Raw genomic sequence first — 21,192 nt, 5'->3', positions numbered from 1 at the left:
TACCCGTTCTTGAACCCAGCAGAAAACAGCTGCTTCACCTTTCACACTCGTATATCTGAGCGTCTTCATAAAGATGCTCTGTATCGTGTGACTAAATCTACCTTTTGATCTTCTTCAGATAAAAGCAATCACAGAAACCGGTTGCTTTATTTATTCCTAGAACGTATAAACTCTTTGTTTGCGGGAGCACAGACCATCGTATAATCGTCTCCCTTTCAGTCAGCTTTAAAAACATTTAGGTTTTACAAAGAAAACAAAAATAGTCCTTGCCCTTTTTCATGAGGTGTTTTATTGAAGAGACGAGCTTGTCACCACCACAGTCACCACTTTATTGTCAGCTTTTATCAACCTAAAATGAACTTTGATCTTATTGACTTGCCGCTCCTTAGAATCTGCAGTCATTCACCCCTGGCTGCTCTAAAAAAATGTTGTTTTTTATTAACTGAAAGAAAAACCTGTGCTATGTGCTGATCAGAGTCTCATCTGATCAGCACATAGCACATAGCATAGTCTCTCAGGTGAAATGGAAAGCATCACATGTAAAAGCATTTGAAACATTTTATTTTTTTAAAGATTGCATTGTTGCTGGGGTCAGGAAGACTGGAAATTAAACCCAGATAAAGCCCCCTTTGACATGATTGTCAAACTAATCCATTTTGGACCCTTTTGTAAATCGTCAGGAGTCTGTGATGACATGTGCTGCTGTTTGGATGTCTAATGGCCTCTTAGCACCGTTTGACCTCTCAGTCCTGCTGACAAGCCACACGTTCTTCAGTTAGCACAGCTTTCTCTTCGTGCAATTAATTATTGATTCATGCATTCTTTACGTTTATGTCACGGTGACAAGAATGAGCTTTTTTACTTTGTGCTTCATGGCTTGGATGTAAAATTCAAACTTCAGCTGAGCTGTCTCTGTGGATTTCAGTGCTGCAGGCTTCCACTGAGGCTTTTGTTTTGTTGTCTCTTGAATCCAGGTCTATCTCCTCGGCTTTAGCCTGGATTAGAGAATGTTTGCTCAAGACACAGCATGGAGTGTGCAAAGCTTTGCTCCTGTCCATGTTCTAAACATAGACACACACCCGGATATAACAACCTGTGTACGCCTGAAATTAGTGGTGGTTTCTGAGAAATTTACGACTCTGGGCTAAATGTTTGAAGCATTCCTCTTCATTCTTTCAAATCTTTATTTAGGTTTTCATTATGTCACAGAACATAAACTCACACAAACAAAAAAGCAAATATTGCAGTAAAAACTAGGGAGAGATTGCAGTTTTTTGTGAGAATTCAGTGTGAATGCTGACTGATAATTGTTAAAGTTAAAACAAGCAAAACCAAAGCTAAACTATAACAAAACTTTACATAAAAGCTAAAATGAGGAAAACCCCTAAATGCTACAATTAACAAAACTATAGCAAAAGAAAGAATTAGCAAAGTTGTTCCTAAAAGTTAAATGCTGCAAAATGGTAGCTAAAAGGTAAAATTAGCATTAGAGTAGCTAAAAGCTAAAAGGAGCATAAGAAGACCAAAGCAGAGCAGGTATGCTGAAGCAGATTTCAGAGAACGATGTTTCTGAAGGAACTGATGAGATCTGAATGCATTTCTATGGGGAAATTTTTGTACTTCAAAAAGTATAAAAGTTACAAAAACTAAAGGTTATAGCTCACCGTTCTCGATCAAACCGAACATTTTGATATATAAATGGTTGAAATAGCACAAAGTATGCAGAAGTGACTGCAAAAAATATACAGAAAAAACTGGAAAACAATGGTGTGAATTCTGGATTTTATGGCATCAGAGTAAAACAAATTTATTTTGGAAAATGACATTTTGACTGGAGGTTACCTCTGCAGGAGGAAAGCATCATTGTGTGTATAAAAGTTAATTAATCCTTAATAATGTTGCACAGAAAAGTGATGACAAGCTGCAAACATCACACCATTTAAGCGTTTAGAGGGTTGACCGAAGAAACTTCCTAAATTTCTGGCTGCCGTTAGTATTTGTAATGAATTGCCATACATCAGCGGGTCATCGGAGCTTTTACACATCACCAAATGTGCAGGATTCAGTGCCTGCCTGGCCTGTCGCCGTTCACACAACCTGTCATTGAACTAATGGATGTTCGGCCCGTAATCTCCTGACCTGACCTGATACTTAATTTAGAATTTATACAAATCTCCTTTTATCAACGGCTCATGCAAATTGCTTGGCCAGTTCATCTAATAATCCAGTCCATCAGCAATACCTGCTTAATCTTATCTTGGGTCGTGGGTGGGTTGAGCCGAGCCTGGCTGATTTTGACCGGGAGGCGGGTTTGCATCCCGGTTGTACCATCTGTACGTTACAGAGCCACTGTAGTGAGGCAGACCAAGCAGGTTTAAAGCCACTACCCACCTCTTGCTGTGCTGCAAGCATGCAACCCGCTTCAGCCCCGTGCCACCCACGTTTTAAAGTCCTGAGTTCTGATCGCCAAGAGAGCAGAAATGCTCTAAACCCAAACTAAAAGGACCTCATGCGGGCCCTGAAGGTAGACGTACTCTGTCCTGATCTTGAATGCAGCTAGGAAACCTAAAAACTAAAAACGGAACAAGAGCACAGCGTACAACTATTCGTTTCTGCATCTGCCAGGGATGATAAATGCACTACTTCAGAAACATGTCATACTTTGACTTCATGTACTATTAAAGGTCCAAATTCATCATTAATGCTGAGTTAAAGTGAAGAAAACATTGTTGCAGAGTGCAGAGTGTGCAGTGTGTTACAGGATTTTAAAAAAGGTGTGAAGGTTTGTATGAAGTATCTGGGTCAGAGCTGGAAAAAGGTTTTTATATCCCACTTCTGTAACAACAAACCGAAGCTCTCAGGTTTGAGTCAAGTGAATAATTTCTTTACTAATACTCAGTAATAATGGTCACAATATGGCCATCATGAGTCAAAAAAACATTTATTATGATTAAGGAAATTAAATACATAAACACTGATCTGATTGGCATCTAAATGATGTCAAATTATTTCTAAAAAGTAAATATTTTACCTGGAGAAACTACATTTGTGTGAATGACTTTGTTGAAAGGAGCTAAAACTAAGTTGTTGAACTAATAAGAAGCACATGAGCTAAAAGCAGAATACTTAAAGCTAAAGGAGCTAAATGCTAACTAAAAGTAACAAAAAAGTAGCTAAAAGTAGACAAGGATTAGTTGGAAGCTGAAAGTAACCAATGGCTTGAGAAACAAAAACTAAAAGTAGCAGAACTGTAGCTAAAAGCTAAAACTAGCAAAATAATAAGGAATAAGAATAAGAGACTTTATTGTCAATGTACCTGTTTTTAACTAAATTTGATTGGTGGTTCTCAGAGACGGTAGCAACATACAAGCTGTATACCAGAACGCTAGCTAAAAGTAGCAGAAAAAGACCAAAATGGAGCAAGTTTAAAAAGAACAATGGTTTTGAAAGTTATATAAATAAAAGTTTTAGCCCCCATCTCCTGAATGAGCTGAAGGTTTTGATACATGCATGCCTAAAATAGCACAAAGTGTGCAGAAGGAGTTGGATTACAAAACACATACAGAAAAATCAAAAAAAGGAAATCTGCAGCGTGAATGTCTGAATAACACAGTAACTAACTACAGTTGGAATCAATTCCCTTTTAGTACAGATTTATAAGCAATTATGCAACTCCTGAAATGCGTCTTCTTTTTCCTGTTTCCCCTCCAGACCACCAAAACTATTTTGGGGTAGATGACAATCTGGGTCCTGTGGCAGTGAGCATCCGCCGGGAGAAGCTGGACGAGGGGAAGGAGAAAGATGGAATGCAGTACAATTATCGGATCACCTTCAGAACCAGTCAGGTAACTTAATCACGAACCCTTTTCGACGCGCAGCTCATTTAAAAACTGATCTGAGGCGGCAGCAGATGTGATCACAGAACCAAACTCGTGTTGTTACATGTTCAGGACGGCGTGACAAACAGCTGCTGTTGTGACAAGTCAGAAATGACAACTTTTGGTTTGGTAGCAGAAATCTTTGTTATGAGTGACTCCGAAAGGATTTTTTTGGCCCAACTGGAGAATGGATATTTCATATTTCACATATTGTATTTGGTATTTTAAGGTCATTCAGCTTAGTGCTCAGTCAGGCAGGAGAAGTAAATCTGCTCTGAGCACCCCAACGTGGCCAGCAATTCTGGTCAGTCATGCAAACACTGAAAGCAAGACGATCACACCAACTCTGATAGACAGTTTCTCTCTCACACACACACACACACACACACGTATACACTCACAACATGATTAATCCAAAAAACTGAGATGCTTCTCCTGAATGTCCCTGGTGGACTGAGAGCTTTCCTTGATTGATGCTGGTTGGTCTCATTCACTGAATAATTCAGGCGCAACAGATGCGTCAGGCAGGGAAATGTCACTGATATCCAGCACCGTTCTTGCTTTGAAGCACCCCTCCCATGATAAAACCGTGTATCTGGGTCATGGTAGCCATGCAAGTAGCACGCAGACAGTGTTTTTAACTTCCCAACCACTGGAGCATCTATTTGTGTTAAATCCTATCATTTAGCCTTGATGCCCTCTCTGGTCTCCCCCTCTCCTCTCTCTCTCACACACACACACACACACACACACATACACAAAGTCTGTTAAGTAATCTGCTTTTCAGATGGCCTCTCTGTCAGATGGCCATTGACTGCTGACGCTCATGTCTAAAGGCTGTGTGGATGGAAATGGGATTTATGGATGTAAACATGGGCTTACAGAGTGCATGCTTCAAACATTTTTACTGGCATATTAATGGTTTCAATGATGACAAATCACTTAACATACACTGTTCAGTTAGCCTGAGTTAATTATTTAAAATTTGACTTCCTAATGTGGTCCAGATGCATCGTAATGGAGCCACTGGGTTGACTAATGAGGTGCTCTGCCGAAGAGCTAACCTATGCATTTCTTGAAGGAATGCATGTTGCCCGCCGCCTTTCATGCCAGAGTTTTAAACTAAGATTATCTTATGATGAGAAGGGATAGAGTTACAGCAGTTTTGGTTAAACCTTGCAAATAAAGGTTTTACTAAATTGCTGTGGTGGCCATCTTAAATTGGATTGATTCCTAAAGTTAATCTGATGTAGATGTACATTCAGTGGTTAGTTCCTGAGTTCCATTTAACTCCCTCTGGTAGATACTTTACTAGCATAAAGGCAAAAGGCAGCTGGCGATAAACATACTGTACCAGATGAATCTGAAAAAAACATCTCCACTATTTTTGTTTCGTTAGTTAACCACCCTTCGTGGAGCCATCCTGGAGGATGCCATTCCATCCACGGCGAGACATGGAACCGCTCGTGGGCTGCCGCTGAAGGAGGTGCTGGAATACGTCATCCCCGAGCTTAATATCCAGTGTCTGAGACTGGCCATCAACTCTCCCAAAGTCCCAGAGCAGCTCCTCAAACTGGACGAGCAAGGGGTGAGTACGCCGATGTCCTGTTGTAGTCAGGCTCTTCAGTGTGAACACAGACTTATCCTGATGATATCGGCACCTATCTGTGGTCAAACACTCTCGGTCTTCAATGGGAGAGTTGAATCATTCTAATCCGTTTGTCGAGTTCTGACAGCAGGGGTGTCAAACTCCAGGCCTCGAGGGCCGCTGTCCTGGAGGTTTTAGGTTTTTCTGCTCCAACACACCTGATTCAAATGGTTTGATTAGCTCCTCATCAAATCATTAAGTTCTCCAGGAGCATGGCAACAAGTCATCCATTTAAAGCAGGTGTTTTAAAGCAGGAACTCATCTAAAACATGCAGGAGAGCAGCCCCCCGAGGAATGGAGTTTGACATCTGTGCTCTACAGGAAGGACAAATTGTTCATCCCTAAACTGTTTCATAGTATTGTTAATAGGGTTGGGTGGTTGAACTCATATTTTTCCACTTACAAATCAAAAACTCAACACGCTGTAGTACACCCACCTCATCCATTCCTTTCAGGAGTCCCTCAGCTGGCTGACGAAGACCTGCTGAGCAGCTCTGGTTATTTGTTTAAAATGGCAACAATTGCAGTTTTAAAAACAAACAAACATAATTTTATCATAATCAAAATAAAAAGATACAGTTGCACTAAGAGAAATAAAGGTTTGTTAAGAAAAGAGTCACCGTCCATTGCAACAATCAGACGAAACAAAGCCATGGCTTCTGTTTCATAATCAGCTTAAACACAGGCTTTCAGACAAATTAAATAACTGCTTGTTTTATTTATGTCATCAGTGAAATGCTGTGGCAGTTTCCTGTTGTTCCCTGCGGAGCTCACGTCCGTCACGTCTGGCTTTGAGCTGAGGCTTGATAATGTGGCATAGGTAGATCAAATGCCTGCTTTTCTTCACCGCTAAGCGACGCTCGGATAAGATTCCTTACTGAACTGAACTCGGTGTGAAGACCGGAAACTAGGTTTTTTTTTTTAAAAGACCTTTTCCCTGCAGGTTCCAACTTTCAAAAACATCGTACCGTGACAATAAGGGCGCTATTTTAGAAGTTGACCACATGTTTGTCCTCGGAGTGATAAAGCTGTCTGCAGCCCGGAGCTGCTTGCACAGATCTGGCATTTTTCTTGTCGAAGGTTTTGACTTAGTAATCTTTTTGGCCACAAATAGCCTACTTCTACAGTTTTATGGAGGATCCTTATTCATAAAAAAACAAACAACAAAACCTCAAACATAAAATATAAAATATATCGCCAGTCGCCAGTGACTGGACTGAAGATGGACAATTAAAAAACTAACTTATTACCCAACCCAATCCTTAAACTACACTGAATTTAAGCTAAAGTAAATTTAATTGTCTTCTGTTTTTGTTTCAGAAGACACAAATGCTGTAACCTCTCCTTTGACTCCCAGAAAACAAACTATTATTCTAAGAAAAGTACAGTTTTGTCTCCTTCACTGATTATCAGTTTGTGAATTAAAATGTTTGACTAACTGAAATCTAATATACAGTTAATGATATTTAAGGCTTATTAGGATATCTTTCAGACATTTGTTGGAGAAAAAGGCTGGTTAAGGATGGACACACAGTAGCAGGAGTTTCATATGTGCTTTATAATAAAACTAGACAACAAATTCTTGATCCTTCAGCTCATCAGTAGTTGTTTTTGTCAGTCGTGTTCTGCAGAAACTTTAGCAGCAGATTACTTTACTTGAAAGCTATATGATACAATGATATTCCTAGATAGTTGAGATTGACATCTTGGGTTATTTCTATAGGGGAAAAAATGCAAATAATTGTAATTATGTGATCTCAAGTCCTTTAATTGACCATCCAGTGGGAGTGGAAGGATTAGCCGGTGGTCAAACACTTGTTTTACGATCAGAAAATAGACTGCTTATTAGTTTAATTACACCTATTACCATTTACCCGTCCTTCCAGTTGACAGTAGTAACGCCTCCTCCGCCACGTCTCTTTTTGTATATTAAATTATAGTAACTCATGTTTAAACAGCAGTGGAGTGGTCTCTCTAAAACCAACTAATGCATTCAGGTTTAAAGACTTTTTATCTCTAATTATGACTGTAATAAACTCCTTAGGGATGTTTTGCTTTAGGAATAAAAGACTTGTCTTCAGACTGAAATTGACACATACTGTGAGAGAAAGAGGAAGACAACGAGATGATATAAGAAAGTTTCCTTCAGGGGAGGAAGAACTGGGATTTAAAACCCAGACAAACCAGTGGAAGCCAGTTTTAGATCCGAACATCAGTATTTTTGTTCTCTACTGGTTTAATCATTACTGTTGCACTCTCCCTGCCAAGCACCTCTTTAATAACTGCTATTTTAACCAAGCTGGACTTAGATGGCCTCTCTAATGTGTTTTTGTGACGGAGCCAACATTGCACAGCAGGAACTGCGCATATAGTAATTTTTTTTTTTTCTTTGCTTGAGTGCAGTTTTCTTCAGCTACATGTAAAAAGACTAATCTGTGTGTGTACTCACATCACTTAGGAGATTTTTTTAATATTTGAGTTTGCCTGTGTGTGTTAATTAAGTCCTCTCAAAAACAAGTCTGTACAGAAACATTCACATACATTATTTAATCTCTATTTTTCTAAGAAAGCCAGCAGATTGTCAAATCTTCATTTTTCTCCCATCCTGAGCAGCACGCCGGCGACAGCGGAAAGAAATGACTCCCTTTTAACAGAGAAACCTCAGCAGAACTCGGCTCAGGATGTGCGGTTGGGATTCGAGAGGACGGGAAAGTGTTAAATGTCCTCTCTGGTAGCAAACAGACCGACTTGGAGTATTCCCAATCTCCTCAGGATTAGTGCTGCAGAAAGAGTATCTCTTAAAACTGGGTTTATGGACTTTGCTGTAATGACCATGGATGTAAGAAGAGAAGAGAATATAGGTGGATGTATTTCACATCATAATGACAGAATGCACAGATGGACCTGGGGAAAGAAGCATTAAGCTTTTAAACTGACTTAGATTTAAGGACCAACATCCTAATGATGTCCTAACTTGTTGAATATAAATTGTGTGTCAAATTTATTTTAAATCTTGATACTAAAATAAATGATGAAAAGTAGATAAACATAGTATGCAGACATCAACAGGTTGGTCTTGAGCTACACGAGATAAGATGAAGGTTATTACTATTTTTCTCTTTTAAACTAACGACAGGTTTAACTTTTGTCTCATAGACAAAGAAAACTGTTGCAGTGCTCAAATCTACATAAATTATATAAAGGGATTTAAAAAAAGAAGCCTGGAGAGGTTTATAAATCAGTCCTGATGGACACAGCAGCACGTTTTAACTCTTAAATATAATTCAAGCTTAAATATGATTTGTTCCACTAGTTTTAGAGTAATCTACCACCTGCTGAGGTTGTTATTGCAGTGCTAAAATTACTTCTTATATTATGTAAATGAAACATTTTGTATGGGTGACCCTGATGGTTTGTTTTTTATATATATTTACAGTAGTTCCTCTAGAACTGGTCACAGCAACAAGCAGACAAAGGTAGTCTAGACGTTTTTCTCACCGGTTTCTTCTAGAGATATCAAAGCTCTTTCAGTCCAAATGAGACGTATAATCCCTCGTGTGAATTTTAGATACAGACCGCTCTGCAATGACATTACAGCCTGTTTGGACACGGTCTAAACGACATAATGGAGGACCAGCTCTCTTGGATAAACAACTGTGGTCGTTCAGCCATAATGCTCAGCTTTTGTGCAGTTTTCGGCTGCTTGAGTAGGTCTGACAGAAATCAAAAGTCTTCAGAATCCCTGCAATCGTGACAAACCAAGGAGAACAAACTCGCAAAGGTACCAGATGTTGGTCGGCCGGACCGTTCAACTACTAACCTCAAATCAGTGCTAATTTAAACAGCTTTTAGCTATATGGATTCCTCTGATAACATCATAAAATTAAATTGATTTAGACTGCGAATGCTGTGTAGTGTATTGTGAAAAAATAATTTAAAATATTTCACTTTATCACTAGTTTGCCTCTTTAAATAACGCGCACCCTGGCTGTCACTGTGTGGTAACCATCCCTCCCTACAACACTGGTTTCCTCACAGGAGATGGGATAATTGTAGGCTTGAAGACTTTTCTGTGCCTTGAGGTCTTCATACGTGAACGGGCTCAGGTTGAAAACCATATAATTTACTATAGCAGGATAGGAAATAAACATTTGATTTATATCGTTCAGCCTTTTTCCTCACATGCTCATCTTCACTGGGGCTAAAGTAGTTCGCTAACTTTAATTTCTGCCAGTATCGTTGCTCGTCAGCTGGCTCAGCTTATATTTGTGACGTATCTTTTCTGAACCATCAGACTCTGTAAATGAATAAATTTAAATAGATGCTAGATGTGGTGGATCCAAGTTGGCTCCAATGCTCTTTGTTGGTCTTCCAACATGGCATTAAACCATTAAACATCCTGTGTGCACACCCTGATGACGTCGATCGAAGCGCTCTATAACCTAAACCAGGAGTGGGCAATCCTGGTCCTGGAGGGCCACCATTCTGCAGGTTTTACTTGTTTCTCTGCTCCAACACACCTGATTTAAATCAATCACCCACTCTCTGAATCAGGAGTGTTGGAGCAGGGAAATAAGTAAAACATGCAGGATAGGAGCCCTCGAGGACCAGGATTGGAGACCCCTGCCCTAAGGCCTCCTTTCAGCTGTGCCCTAAAGAGAAAACTAATTTTAGCTATTTGCATGGGTTTCAAGACCACTGGTGAGAGTTGCAATGAAAACTTGACCATATCCATGTCCATATCATCTTTCTTTTTTCTTATTAATCTCAGCTGAAACAGTGTAAATAATCAGACGTTATTCTTATGTGCCTTAGAATCTTGTCCATGAATTATATCCCAAACAGAGTTACTGACGAGCCTCCTTTCTATTATGCTGTGGGGGGGAATAAAGCTGCCCAGTGCAATGACCAGAAATAGATGTTTGTGTAATGGTGCTTGAGCATCAAGGCCAGGTTTTGGGAGCCATTTGAACTGTTTTTGCTGCATCAGTAGTGTACACAGATGTCACATTGGGGTTGCATGTTGCATTAGGACACTGCTGTATCCCTCAGGTGCCTCTGAGAGCTCTCCAGGGGCCACGATGCCCTCGTTTCTGTGTCCGCTCATGAAGTATCGGGTGTTTGCGTGTGCCTTTTCTTTTTTTAACTTTCTCTAAGGAGGCTATGCAGTCTGCTCAGTTTGTCTAAAACAACATGAAAAGGTCAAAATGCTTTCTGTTGCTGCTGGACAATCAGGAAAACAACAAATTAACAAAAAATGCGAAGACGTCTCCATTTATTTGGAAGTTGGTGCTGCCCAGGAAAAGAGACATTAAATATTTCTTAAACAAAGGGCCTCAATGTTAATCTGCTGGTGGGTGTAGGGTTTATGTTCCCAGTGTTTGCTCTTTCAAGCAGCAACATATTTGCACCAAAGGGCAGCAGGATTATCCTTGCCGCTGGCCAGTCTAAGAGGAGCAGGAGGTCAAGTAAATCCGTATAATTATAGAAAAAAAAAATAGAGAGAGGAGCACATCATTGGCATTCATGCCAATTCCACTGGGCTTGAAGTTATAATAGCTTTCCATCATCACAGGAGCTTCGGTACAGAGCAGACGGCCTGACAGAGGCGTCACCATGACAACGGTGTCGAGGGCACACCGGGAAACAGGGAAAAGGACACTTCCAATTTGTTTTGGTTTATAGACCTTTCATTGGCTATCACACCGAGGAGAAACCTTTTCTTCTTCTTACAGATTGACATTTTACTCCCGAGGTCCAGCTGTAAATTTTGAGCTATAGGGACCGAACTTAGGGAGCCATCTTTATTTCCCGCCGCCAAAAAAAGGCGAAAAGTGGGCAGTAATGTTTCTGCCTGCGTCTGAGAGTGTGTGTTTGTCTGTTACCAAAATATTTCATGAACCACTGGTCGAAGTTTTATCAAACATTCAGAAAATAATCATTGGACTACAGCTGATTGACTTTTGGTCAATTCAAGATGGCCGGCACAGCCAACATAGCTACAATTCAGTCAGTTTTGCAGATACTGCACTAATATTTGGTGTGGTAGTAGCTGAGAGTCATCCACGGCACGTGCAGTATTTTAACCATGCAATCTCACAATATGACTCCTTTAAGATCATCTTATGGTGAGAAATAAGTCTGAAACTCTGGCATTAAAGGCTGTGGGTGATATGCATTTCTTCAAGAAATGCAAGTTTATCCAAAAAAGTATTTTTTTTATTTGCCATTTGCTTCAAATTAGACTTAGGTGCCACAAAAAACTATTTTGCTCCAAAAAAAAGAAGGAAACATTAACTTTAATGCTGGTAATTTGATGCAGTTTTCTGTGTTATTTTGCTGTATATCTCTAAGTCCCTCCCTTGTTGCTCCACAGCTGCTCTTTAAATAGCAGCTAATAGCTTGGCTTGATTTACGCTCTGCTTGGTGCTCCTGAGAAAACAGCCTGACTTTACAAAAAGGGGATTTCAGGCCTCTCCGGGAAGGGTTATAAAGCTGTGATGTGATGGAAAGTTGGCCCTCTCATGGCCTGAGTAAATAATGTGCCGTACATGCGAGTGGTGTGGGATACGTCTTGGTGACAGGAAATGATGCTCACCGAATGTCTCCGTGTGCTCCTCGTTCCAGCTGAGCTTCCAGCACAAAGTGGGGGTGCTTTACTGTAAGGCAGGCCAGAGCACGGAGGAGGAGATGTACAACAACGAAAGCGGTGGACCGGCGCTCGAGGAGTTCTTGGATCTGCTTGGTCAGAGGGTGCGGCTCAAAGGCTTCACCAAATACAGAGCTCAGCTGGATAACAAAAGTAAGCTGAAGCTCACAACAACCTAAACATTGACCGAGTGGGAACTCGCACACCTTAAATCCAGCTGGATGCAGATCCTCTGCTGTGCTTAACGTTGCTTTCAGGGGGCTATAATGTGTTTCTTTTTTTTTAAGCCTAGGTCTTGGTAATCTGCATTTATGTTTGATTAATCCAACAGATTATTTGACATAATGACCTTCTGTAACGAGGCCATGACCTCATGCAGCTTTCTGCTCTCTTCCAGCCGACTCGACAGGCACACACTCTCTGTACACCACCTACAAGGACTACGAGCTGATGTTTCATGTATCCACCATGCTGCCCTACACACCCAACAACCGGCAGCAGGTAAACTGTGTGCTTCATAACACCCCACCCCAGCAGCAGACCACCATGTTTGTTCTTCTGTGCAGAGAACCACCATTTAATGGATGTAAGAAGTCCCTGAGCAGCTTCCTTTTATGATATATCAAATACTGACTTCTTATAGTCTTCCCCAGAGAGTCGTTTTTGCCGTGGCAATAACCTATTAGTTGAAAACATCAGCATTGCCATGGTGACGGTGGCCCATGGCGGGATTTTAATCAGTGTGTCCCCATGGGATGGACCTGCCATGGTATTAGATAAGCCTTTGTGTCTGTCTGAGTAGTTTCAACATCTCAATAACTGCATCACGTTGGGAGAAGTTCTTGTATTAATCTGTAGTAAAAGCCGTGCATGCAGCCTCGTAGAGGTATTCACTTCGTGTAGACTGATGGAGAACTGAAACTTCATTTTCTCTGAGGGCTGAAATCTGCTGATGGAGCTGAAACTGAGTTGTTAAAGATAAAATGAAGCTAAACAGAAGCTAAAAGGTGCTAAAAGTAGTAAAATGACGGTTAAAATGGGCAAAAGGAGAGCTAATATTAGGAAAGGCTAACTAAAAGTAGCAAAATAAACTTGCTTAAAATTAAAAGTAGCTAAAAGGTAAAAGGCTAGGTAAAACCTAAAAGAAGCAAAAGGTTAGCTAAAAGCTAAAACTGGCAAAAAGCTAATTAAAAGTTAAAGGTAGCAAAAATTACCAAAAGGCTAGTGAAATAAGGAGGACTAGCTGAAAGTAGCAAAATCTAAAAGTACTAAAAGGCTAACTAAAAGTAGCAAAAAACATGCTTAAAACTAAAAGTAGCTAAAAGCTAAAAAGCTAATTAAAAGCTAAAGGTAGCAAAATGCTGGGTACAAATAGCAAAAGGCAGTGAAATAAAGAAAAGGACTAGCTGAAAGTAGCAAAAGTACTAAAAAGCTAATTTAAAGTAGCTAATAAGTAAAAGTGGCAAAAGGCTAGCTAAAAGCTTAAATTAGCATAAGAGCAGATTTCAATGAGAAATATGTTTTTGATAAAATTGCAGAGATGTTAAAGTATTTCTTACAGGTAATTTTAAATAAAGGTAAATAGTTTGAAAAGTTACAAAAGCCAAAAATCCCACTGTTATTTCTTATTTCTGCTGAACGTTTTGATGCATGAATGGTTGAAACGGAAAGTATTTTCATTGCAAAAAATGTTCAGAATAAACTATAAAAGGAAAGGAAAAGTGGGAATCTTGACTCGGCGTCCACACAGTGAGATATAATGGAGAGGAAGGTTGTGAACTTCACCTGAAATGTTTGATTGGCTGAAGGAGGCTCTTTCTCTTTTCTTCTCCTCTTGTGTGGTGGGATAGTTTAATTTAATCCCTGGTGGTAATCTTCCAGCAGGCTCCTCTCATCCCTTCATCCTTTCCAATTCACCCCTGTACCCTCTAATCCTGCTTGTTTTGGACTCTCCCTGACCCCCCCGACAACCTCGTTCCAGGCAGAATGAGGTTAAGTATCAGAGCAATCCAACAATACAAGAGGTGCAAAATGAGTTTGGGTAAATACACCAAATCCAACAAAAAGGCATTAATTAGGTTTGGTGATAATATCTCTTCCACCCAAAGATGGTTTTTACTTTTCAGTTTCCAATTAGGAAGATACCATTCTAAGAAGTTATTTATTTATTTATTTATTTTCACTGTTAGGTGTGTAATGGAGATGCTAAAAAAATGATTTTCTTTATATCATTTGAAATTCCTCAATGTGCTTAAGAATTTAAATCAAATTATTGTCCCGTTATTTGTTGCACGGCTTTAAAATAAAACAAAATGTTCACCAGCACTTGGAGCCCAATCAGGAGTTGTGGGCTCTGACTTTTGTAGCGGTGCGACCCACGATGCAGACAAAAGTAGCAAAACACTGCAAGAAAAATAAATAATAATAATAATAATAGTGATCAATGGGATTTTGGTGAAACGGATGAGAAAACCCAGTTGTCTTTGGAGCTCTAGTTTAAACGGGTCAGTTTAATGATTTTTTTCTTAATTGATTTTCCAAATGTTCAACCTGCAGCTGATGATGTCACTCACTAACGTTTCAGTTGTCTAAAATGTTCTGATCTTTTGCACAAAAAACTCTTACTGCTCCTGCAACCCTTTTTGGTACTTTCTACAAATCATACATCAAAACGTAGGCATCTTTCTTCGTTTTCTTCCATAGGACTTACGGTTTATTTCCAAATCTCTTCAGACTGCAGAGCATTAACACAAGCTTCCATAGACTTATTTTCTAAAATCAGAAGTGAAGGGTCTTTTTAAGTTGCCATATTTTTTCCATGAAACGCTGTAGAAACATAAATGTTCACATGTGTGACCATCTGAGTCTTCTGCCGCTTGTGATTAAAGAATTTCTAAGATCTGATTTAAAGTTTTTTGTGCAGCGAATGTTTCTGTAAGGCTTACTTTTCGGTCTGTTTCTGTCTGCCTCATTAGCGTCACAGTCAGGGAGTGAGAAACACGCGTGTGTGGTTACCACGGTGACCATAATGAGCCACTGGCAGCAGCTTTAATGCTGGTTCTGGTTCTTGTTTTTTTTTTTTTCATACATCAAAATTTAAGTGTTTTTTAAATTTTTTTTATTTTTTATCTTAGATTATTAAAAGGTTATGTTGGAATTTTGAACAGGTGTCCTTCGTTTTAGTTTTTTATTTACAAAAAAATTAATTAAAAAGCTAGATAAAGAGCACCCTTGTAGAAACCAACGTGTATAAAGAGCTCTACACTTTATTTATTGTTAAAGTAAATTATAGCTTATCGTGCCTCCATCTAATCTACTTTACTGCTACGGTTTTCATGGTCTCACTCGAATAATTATCATGAATTATGATCTTTCCCATTACCTGGTGCACAATGCCTTTTTTCTGTATTTGACTCTATTCTCTTTTGTATTTTTAGTTATTAAGAAAGAGGCACATTGGCAATGACATCGTCACCATAGTATTCCAGGAGCCCGGGGCCCTTCCTTTCACCCCCAAAAACATCCGCTCTCATTTCCAACATGTGTTTGTCATCGTCAAAGTCCACAACCCCTGCACTGATAACGTCTGCTACAGGTAAGCAGAACAAAACTGCACTTTTCCTGAAAGGCACTTTCAAATTATAGCTCTCTGTTCTGTAAAAAAAAAAAAAAAAAGGTAAGAAGAGTTGAACCCTGCAATAAGGAGGAAACTAATGTGCTAATGACAATAAAGGAGAGCGCGTTCATCGTTTGATGGGCTTTGCGTAAATGTCTTCACGGCAAATGGACTTTTAGAGGTTCTAATTTGAAAGAGTGATAATAATAGCTTGCTGTGTTCCTTCTGTAGTTTCTGTCATGACTTTATAGTAATGTGCACAAATCACAGAGCACTTTTGATCTGTTCAGTGATGATACAGTTATTATCTTCACAGACACCTTGAAATTAGGACTTGGAACTTTGTCAGGTTTTTTTTTTGAGCCTAGGAAACATTTGCTAATAACATGGGGCTCGTTGAACGCAGATGATTACTCTGATTTCCTCCTCTGAAAAGTAATTTTCTAAAATGCCATATGATTCAAACATTAAAGTGCTCATTGTGTGTGAAGTTCCTTTTAACTCTTCCGGACTGTCACGGCTGCGTTTGAGTAAATTTGTTACACTCTTTGTTTCGTCTTTTTTTTTAGCGTGGCTGTATCCAGATCTAAGGACGTCCCTCCGTTTGGACCCCCTATTCCCAAGTCTGTGACCTTCCCAAAGTCTGCCGTTTTCAGGGACTTCCTGCTCGCCAAGGTCATCAACGGCGAGAACGCTGCTCACAAGTCGGAGAAGTTCAGAGCCATGGCGACTCGTACGCGGCAGGAGTACTTGAAGGACCTCGCCGAGAACTTTGTGAGCACGGCTACTATCGACTCGGCTGTCAAATTCAGCTTCATCACACTCGGAGCCAAGAAGAAGGAGAAGGTGAAGCCCAGGAAGGACGCACACCTGTTCAGCGTGGGAGCCATCACCTGGAGCGTCTGCGCCCGGGACTTTAGCCAGTCCATGGACGTAGACTGTTTGCTTGGCATATCCAACGAGTTCATCGTGCTCATTGAAGAGGAGTCGAAAAATGTGGTGTTCAACTGCTCGTGTCGTGATGTCATCGGATGGACCTCAGGGATTATGAGCATTAAGATCTTTTATGAGCGCGGGGAGTGTATCATGCTGTCGGCCCATGACAACTGCGGAGAAGACATCCGAGAGATGGTGCAAAGACTGGAGGTAAGACCCTTAAAGACTCAACTTCAATAATCTCTGATATCTTTGAGTTCTTAATGACTGCAGGATTAACGCTTTAATCCTTTGGTTTAAATCTCAAATTGTACCAAACAAACATTTTACAGAACATAAAACTGACGGTGGTCAGCCCCCTCACTGCGAGGGGAAAATAATTTTGCATTTGCTCTCACTGGGAGTAATTGTGGGTTTCATTTTGGTTTGACATCAGGTTTATTTGCAGCATAATGAGCAGATTAGAGTAAAAACAATTAAACCATTTGCTGCTGGTGTGCCGATCTGTTTGATGGACCGAGCAAGGTGCAGTCCAGGTTGTGCTAATATTCAAGCAAAAAGCACCTCAAATGAAACAAAACCAGAGAATAAAGATGGCTGCAATAATAGGATTTAAAGGGGTTTCATTCTCTGAAGGAATGCATATCACCTGCCACATTTTATAGCCGTTTTCGTCAAATCTCGAAAATGGTTATGCACAATGAGATCTTGCAAAATCTGTATGTGCTTAAACAAAGTGTGTGTTGTGAATGACTCTCAGCTACAACCACAACAAATTATAGCTCAGTGTCTGTAAACTTCACTGAGTTCTAGATGTTTTTGTGTTCGTTACGGCAGCCATCTTTAATTGGGCTGACTCCAAAAGGTAATCAGTTGTAGATTACTTTCTGAGAGTTGAATTTGTCTTTCAACACACATACATGTCGGGTGATAAATGGAGCATCTTGGTGATCCAGGAACAAAGTTTTAACACCGTGTCAGAAGTTTATAAAATGTATTCTTGTCCTTGTCTTTCTCAGTGCTTTGGAAATGAGAAAAGCACTTGTATTTAGTTCTTCCTGTTCTCAGCATTGCTATGGAAACACAGTAGTTGGCATGACGGTCATATGGCCACTAGCCAGACATTAGCTGGGTGGCACCATGAGTGAATTTTCAGACCCTTTCATTTTTCAGTAACGTGTGAACGATGTTGGCCTCATTGCAGCATTTTTTTTTTTTTTTTCTCCTCAAGAATCTAAAAGCTTTCTTGTGGAAGATTGGTCACGCTAACTTGTGGATGGAAAGATACAGCTGACCTTTTTGCATGAAACATGAAGAAGCCATTTGCCATCGGCGCGACCCCCGCAAATCTTTGTTTCATACGCTGGCTTTGTGGAAAAAACCATCACTCTGATTTTAAGTGGTTTTACTACAGAATTGTGGTAAAACTGGGAAATTTAGTGTTACTCCAGCTATTGTATCCTTTGAAATGCAAACCTTTTTGGTTTATTTTGATCATCAGGTCAGAAATGTTATCTTAGCTTGGATGACCTTCAACTCTGCGAAGCTTTGTGTTGCAGTTCTTAATGAACTTCCTCCGTTTCAGTCCCTGGACATTTGCACTGCTTACTAAGAGCGCTGGTTGTTGAGTGTGCAGCTTGTAAACAGACTCATTGAGCTTCAGACAGGATTATGATTCCTGATAATGATTCTTTTTTTTATGACTCGTTTCTCAGAATTCACAGAGGGGCATTCAGGTCGCAGGTTGATGAGGATAAACCATTATGAGATATTGTTGCATTTTCATCAACAGGAAACTAAAGCTGCAGCCGGCGGTTCATTAAATGAAATGAAAGATTAGCAATGATGTGATTTTGGACCATTTGTTGATCCAGAGAAGATCTGGGTGCAGGTATAGTATGAGACGGTTTAAACAGGACACCAACCCAGTTTTTAGGGGGGAAAGAGTGGCAACAGTGATATATTTTTGGGTCCGGCAGACTAAGAATAGAAGACATTTGGCCTAATATTCTCTCCATTTGAGAAATCCCCAATTCCAGTTTTTAAATTTATTTATTTATGTGCCATCTTTTCTAACTCCCTGTTGTGTGATCAGCTCCATATTTATGTAAAGTAAAAAAAAAAAAATCCATAATTCTTGCTTCCCGAGCTCAAACATTGAGCAGTCTCTTGTTAATATTTATTGTGTTTCTGCTTTTTTTTATTTTGGTTTTCCTATGTTCAGTCCCCATGACTTGTTTACCGAACCTCTAATCTGACCACAGATTGTCTTTTTAATAACAACGCGGTTCATAATTCATTCTGTTATTTGTGTTTCCTTGCACGTCCTTGTGCACTTCTCATAGTCCCTTTTGTGGCGCTCTCATCAACAGCCTTGAATATTTTTTTTATCAAACCCCAACCAACAGATCATTTCCTGCTAAATATCTGAACAAGAGTCAGATGGTTCATAAAACTTTAGTAGCTTTTTTTCCTTTTAATCACCTTTTGCAGTGAATCTACAGCTTAATAATGTGCTTAAAATTCTGCATAAATTAGCCATGTAAAAAAAACGACAAACTTGACGTGTTTCCATAGTTAATCTTGAAAGGACACAGATGCCTTTCAGTTTCTGCTCAACTCATCATAAGAAAGGACAGAGTAGTATATATTAGCATTTGTGATTAGCCAAATGCTGAAATGCTTTTTAATATCTATTGTGCCTGGTTGTTTTCAGTAGAAGTTCTGAATAAGTATTAAAATAAAAGCCGGGGAGCAGCAGTCTGGTTATGAGTTGATGGTGAAGACTTTGTCCCAAAGGTGTCTGTAAATGTCCCAAAGTTTGACTGGAATCGGGTTTCATGGAGAGGATTTACAGGCTGCCGGACTTGTGATGTAATGCGAACCGGAGCGAACAGATTGCCTGCTGTAACACAGAGGATACTCAGTGTGAGACGCAGCTAAAAGCTTTGTGGAAACTTCCCGCTCTCCGGGGTGTTTCCGAGCTGGGTGTCTGCATGTTTGGCTTTTATTAGACAAGATCTCTTGGCATGAGGGCCAAACATGCTGTCTTTTTTTTTCTTGTGTTTTGTTTTCTACACTGAATGGGCAACCTGTTCTGTTTCTTGTGTGCTGAGAAAGCAAAAACTGTCTCATAACAAGAGAAACCAATAATTACAGTCTTCTAAGAGATGGATTATTTTCATGTCTTGTCTCCGCATTGCTCGTTTTATTAAAGCTCTATTTCAAAACCAATAAAAGTAAGTGGCTTATACAGATTATACAGAGAAAAATCCCATATATTTGGCAATTTATGAGTAGCAATTTTCCTATAATTGTTGATCAAGCTTCGGCCAATCAGTGAACAAAGCAATCAGTATTAATCAGCACCATCTGGGGATTTTACGAGTCACTGCAAACACTAAGAACTTAGCTGCTCTGATATATGTGTAGGCTTTAAAGTGATAGTTCAGATCCTGAAGTGGGGTTCTGTGGATAGGTTATGAACAGTTAATATCTCACCTGTTGTAGATAGTTCTTTGAATGAGCTCAGTTTGGAAAAACAGATTCGTTGTGACTGGATTGATGAACTAACTGCTAGTCTGAGCGACAGAAGTGGATTACTGATCTCAAGTTACATGTTTGTCTACCTTCCAACTCGCACGAGGTGTGGATCACGACTGAGAGAGCAAGATCCGTTGTACAAGCGCCTGAAATGGGTCTTCCTTTTTGGGGTGGCCGGGCTCAGCCTTAGAGATGAGGTGAGGATCTCCATCATCCAGGAGTGGAGCCTCTGCTCCTCTGGATTGAAAGGAGTCGTTTGGTTTGGGCATCTGACTAAAAGGATGTCTGTTTCCATGATGGTAGAAGATGGATGGATGAAGATGAGACAACAGCAATCCCCTTTATTCTCAGATTAATTGTTTGCTCATCAATCTGGTCAGAATTAAACTGTTTCTCCAAACAACGATTATTCAACGATCTATCTACAGCAAGTAAGAAATTGTTTATAACCTGTTAATAGAAAGCCACTTCAAAAACCATCAGTTTAAAGAAACAGCCTCCAGGAAAATTGGCTGGCCTTTGATCGACCCATCCACATGGATTCAGCTCTTTCTTTTGTGACGACCAATAGAACGACAACGTTTTGTCGTGATTCTGAAATATGTTTCTTTAGATTATCGTTTCTGTCAGAGCTGTCTGTCATCCCTGTCTTTGAATCAGAGCCAACATTACTTGGCAACACATTTCTGTGTGTTAATGTTTCTTTATGACAGTTTTATGGTTATTTCATTGGTAATTAAATCCCATTATTTGGTTTGGCATGGAAACGCTTTAGTCAGAAGTGTTTCCTCATACACACGTGTGCTCACACGGTTTCTTATTACAGTTTTTAATAAATGTATAGGGGTTTTGTTTAGGTAGTCTCTGTAATTAGTTTGTACTCATAGAGGAGAGTATCTGGGTGTGTATTTACTGTTAAAGG

General features: G+C 39.8%; 1 protein-coding gene across 5 annotated transcripts in view; it reads left to right on the top strand.

Moving 5' to 3' along the window:
* LOC108240671 (signal-induced proliferation-associated 1-like protein 2) overlaps nucleotides 1-21,192 on the top strand; it is a 101,990-nt gene that overhangs the window by 39,031 nt on the left and 41,767 nt on the right. For all 5 annotated transcript variants that reach the window (XM_017424329.3, XM_017424327.3, XM_037973488.1 and 2 more), the window contains 6 exons: nucleotides 3,712-3,845; nucleotides 5,278-5,466; nucleotides 12,154-12,328; nucleotides 12,573-12,676; nucleotides 15,613-15,770; nucleotides 16,361-16,937. In XM_017424329.3, the coding sequence (XP_017279818.1) occupies nucleotides 3,712-3,845; nucleotides 5,278-5,466; nucleotides 12,154-12,328; nucleotides 12,573-12,676; nucleotides 15,613-15,770; nucleotides 16,361-16,937 (1,337 nt within the window). The remainder of the gene's footprint in view (nucleotides 1-3,711; nucleotides 3,846-5,277; nucleotides 5,467-12,153; nucleotides 12,329-12,572; nucleotides 12,677-15,612; nucleotides 15,771-16,360; nucleotides 16,938-21,192) is intronic.

Source organism: Kryptolebias marmoratus, linkage group LG22 (assembly GCF_001649575.2).
Source record: "Kryptolebias marmoratus isolate JLee-2015 linkage group LG22, ASM164957v2, whole genome shotgun sequence".
Taxonomy (NCBI): Eukaryota; Metazoa; Chordata; class Actinopteri; order Cyprinodontiformes; family Rivulidae; genus Kryptolebias; species Kryptolebias marmoratus.
This window is presented reverse-complemented; position numbering and strand designations above follow the sequence as displayed.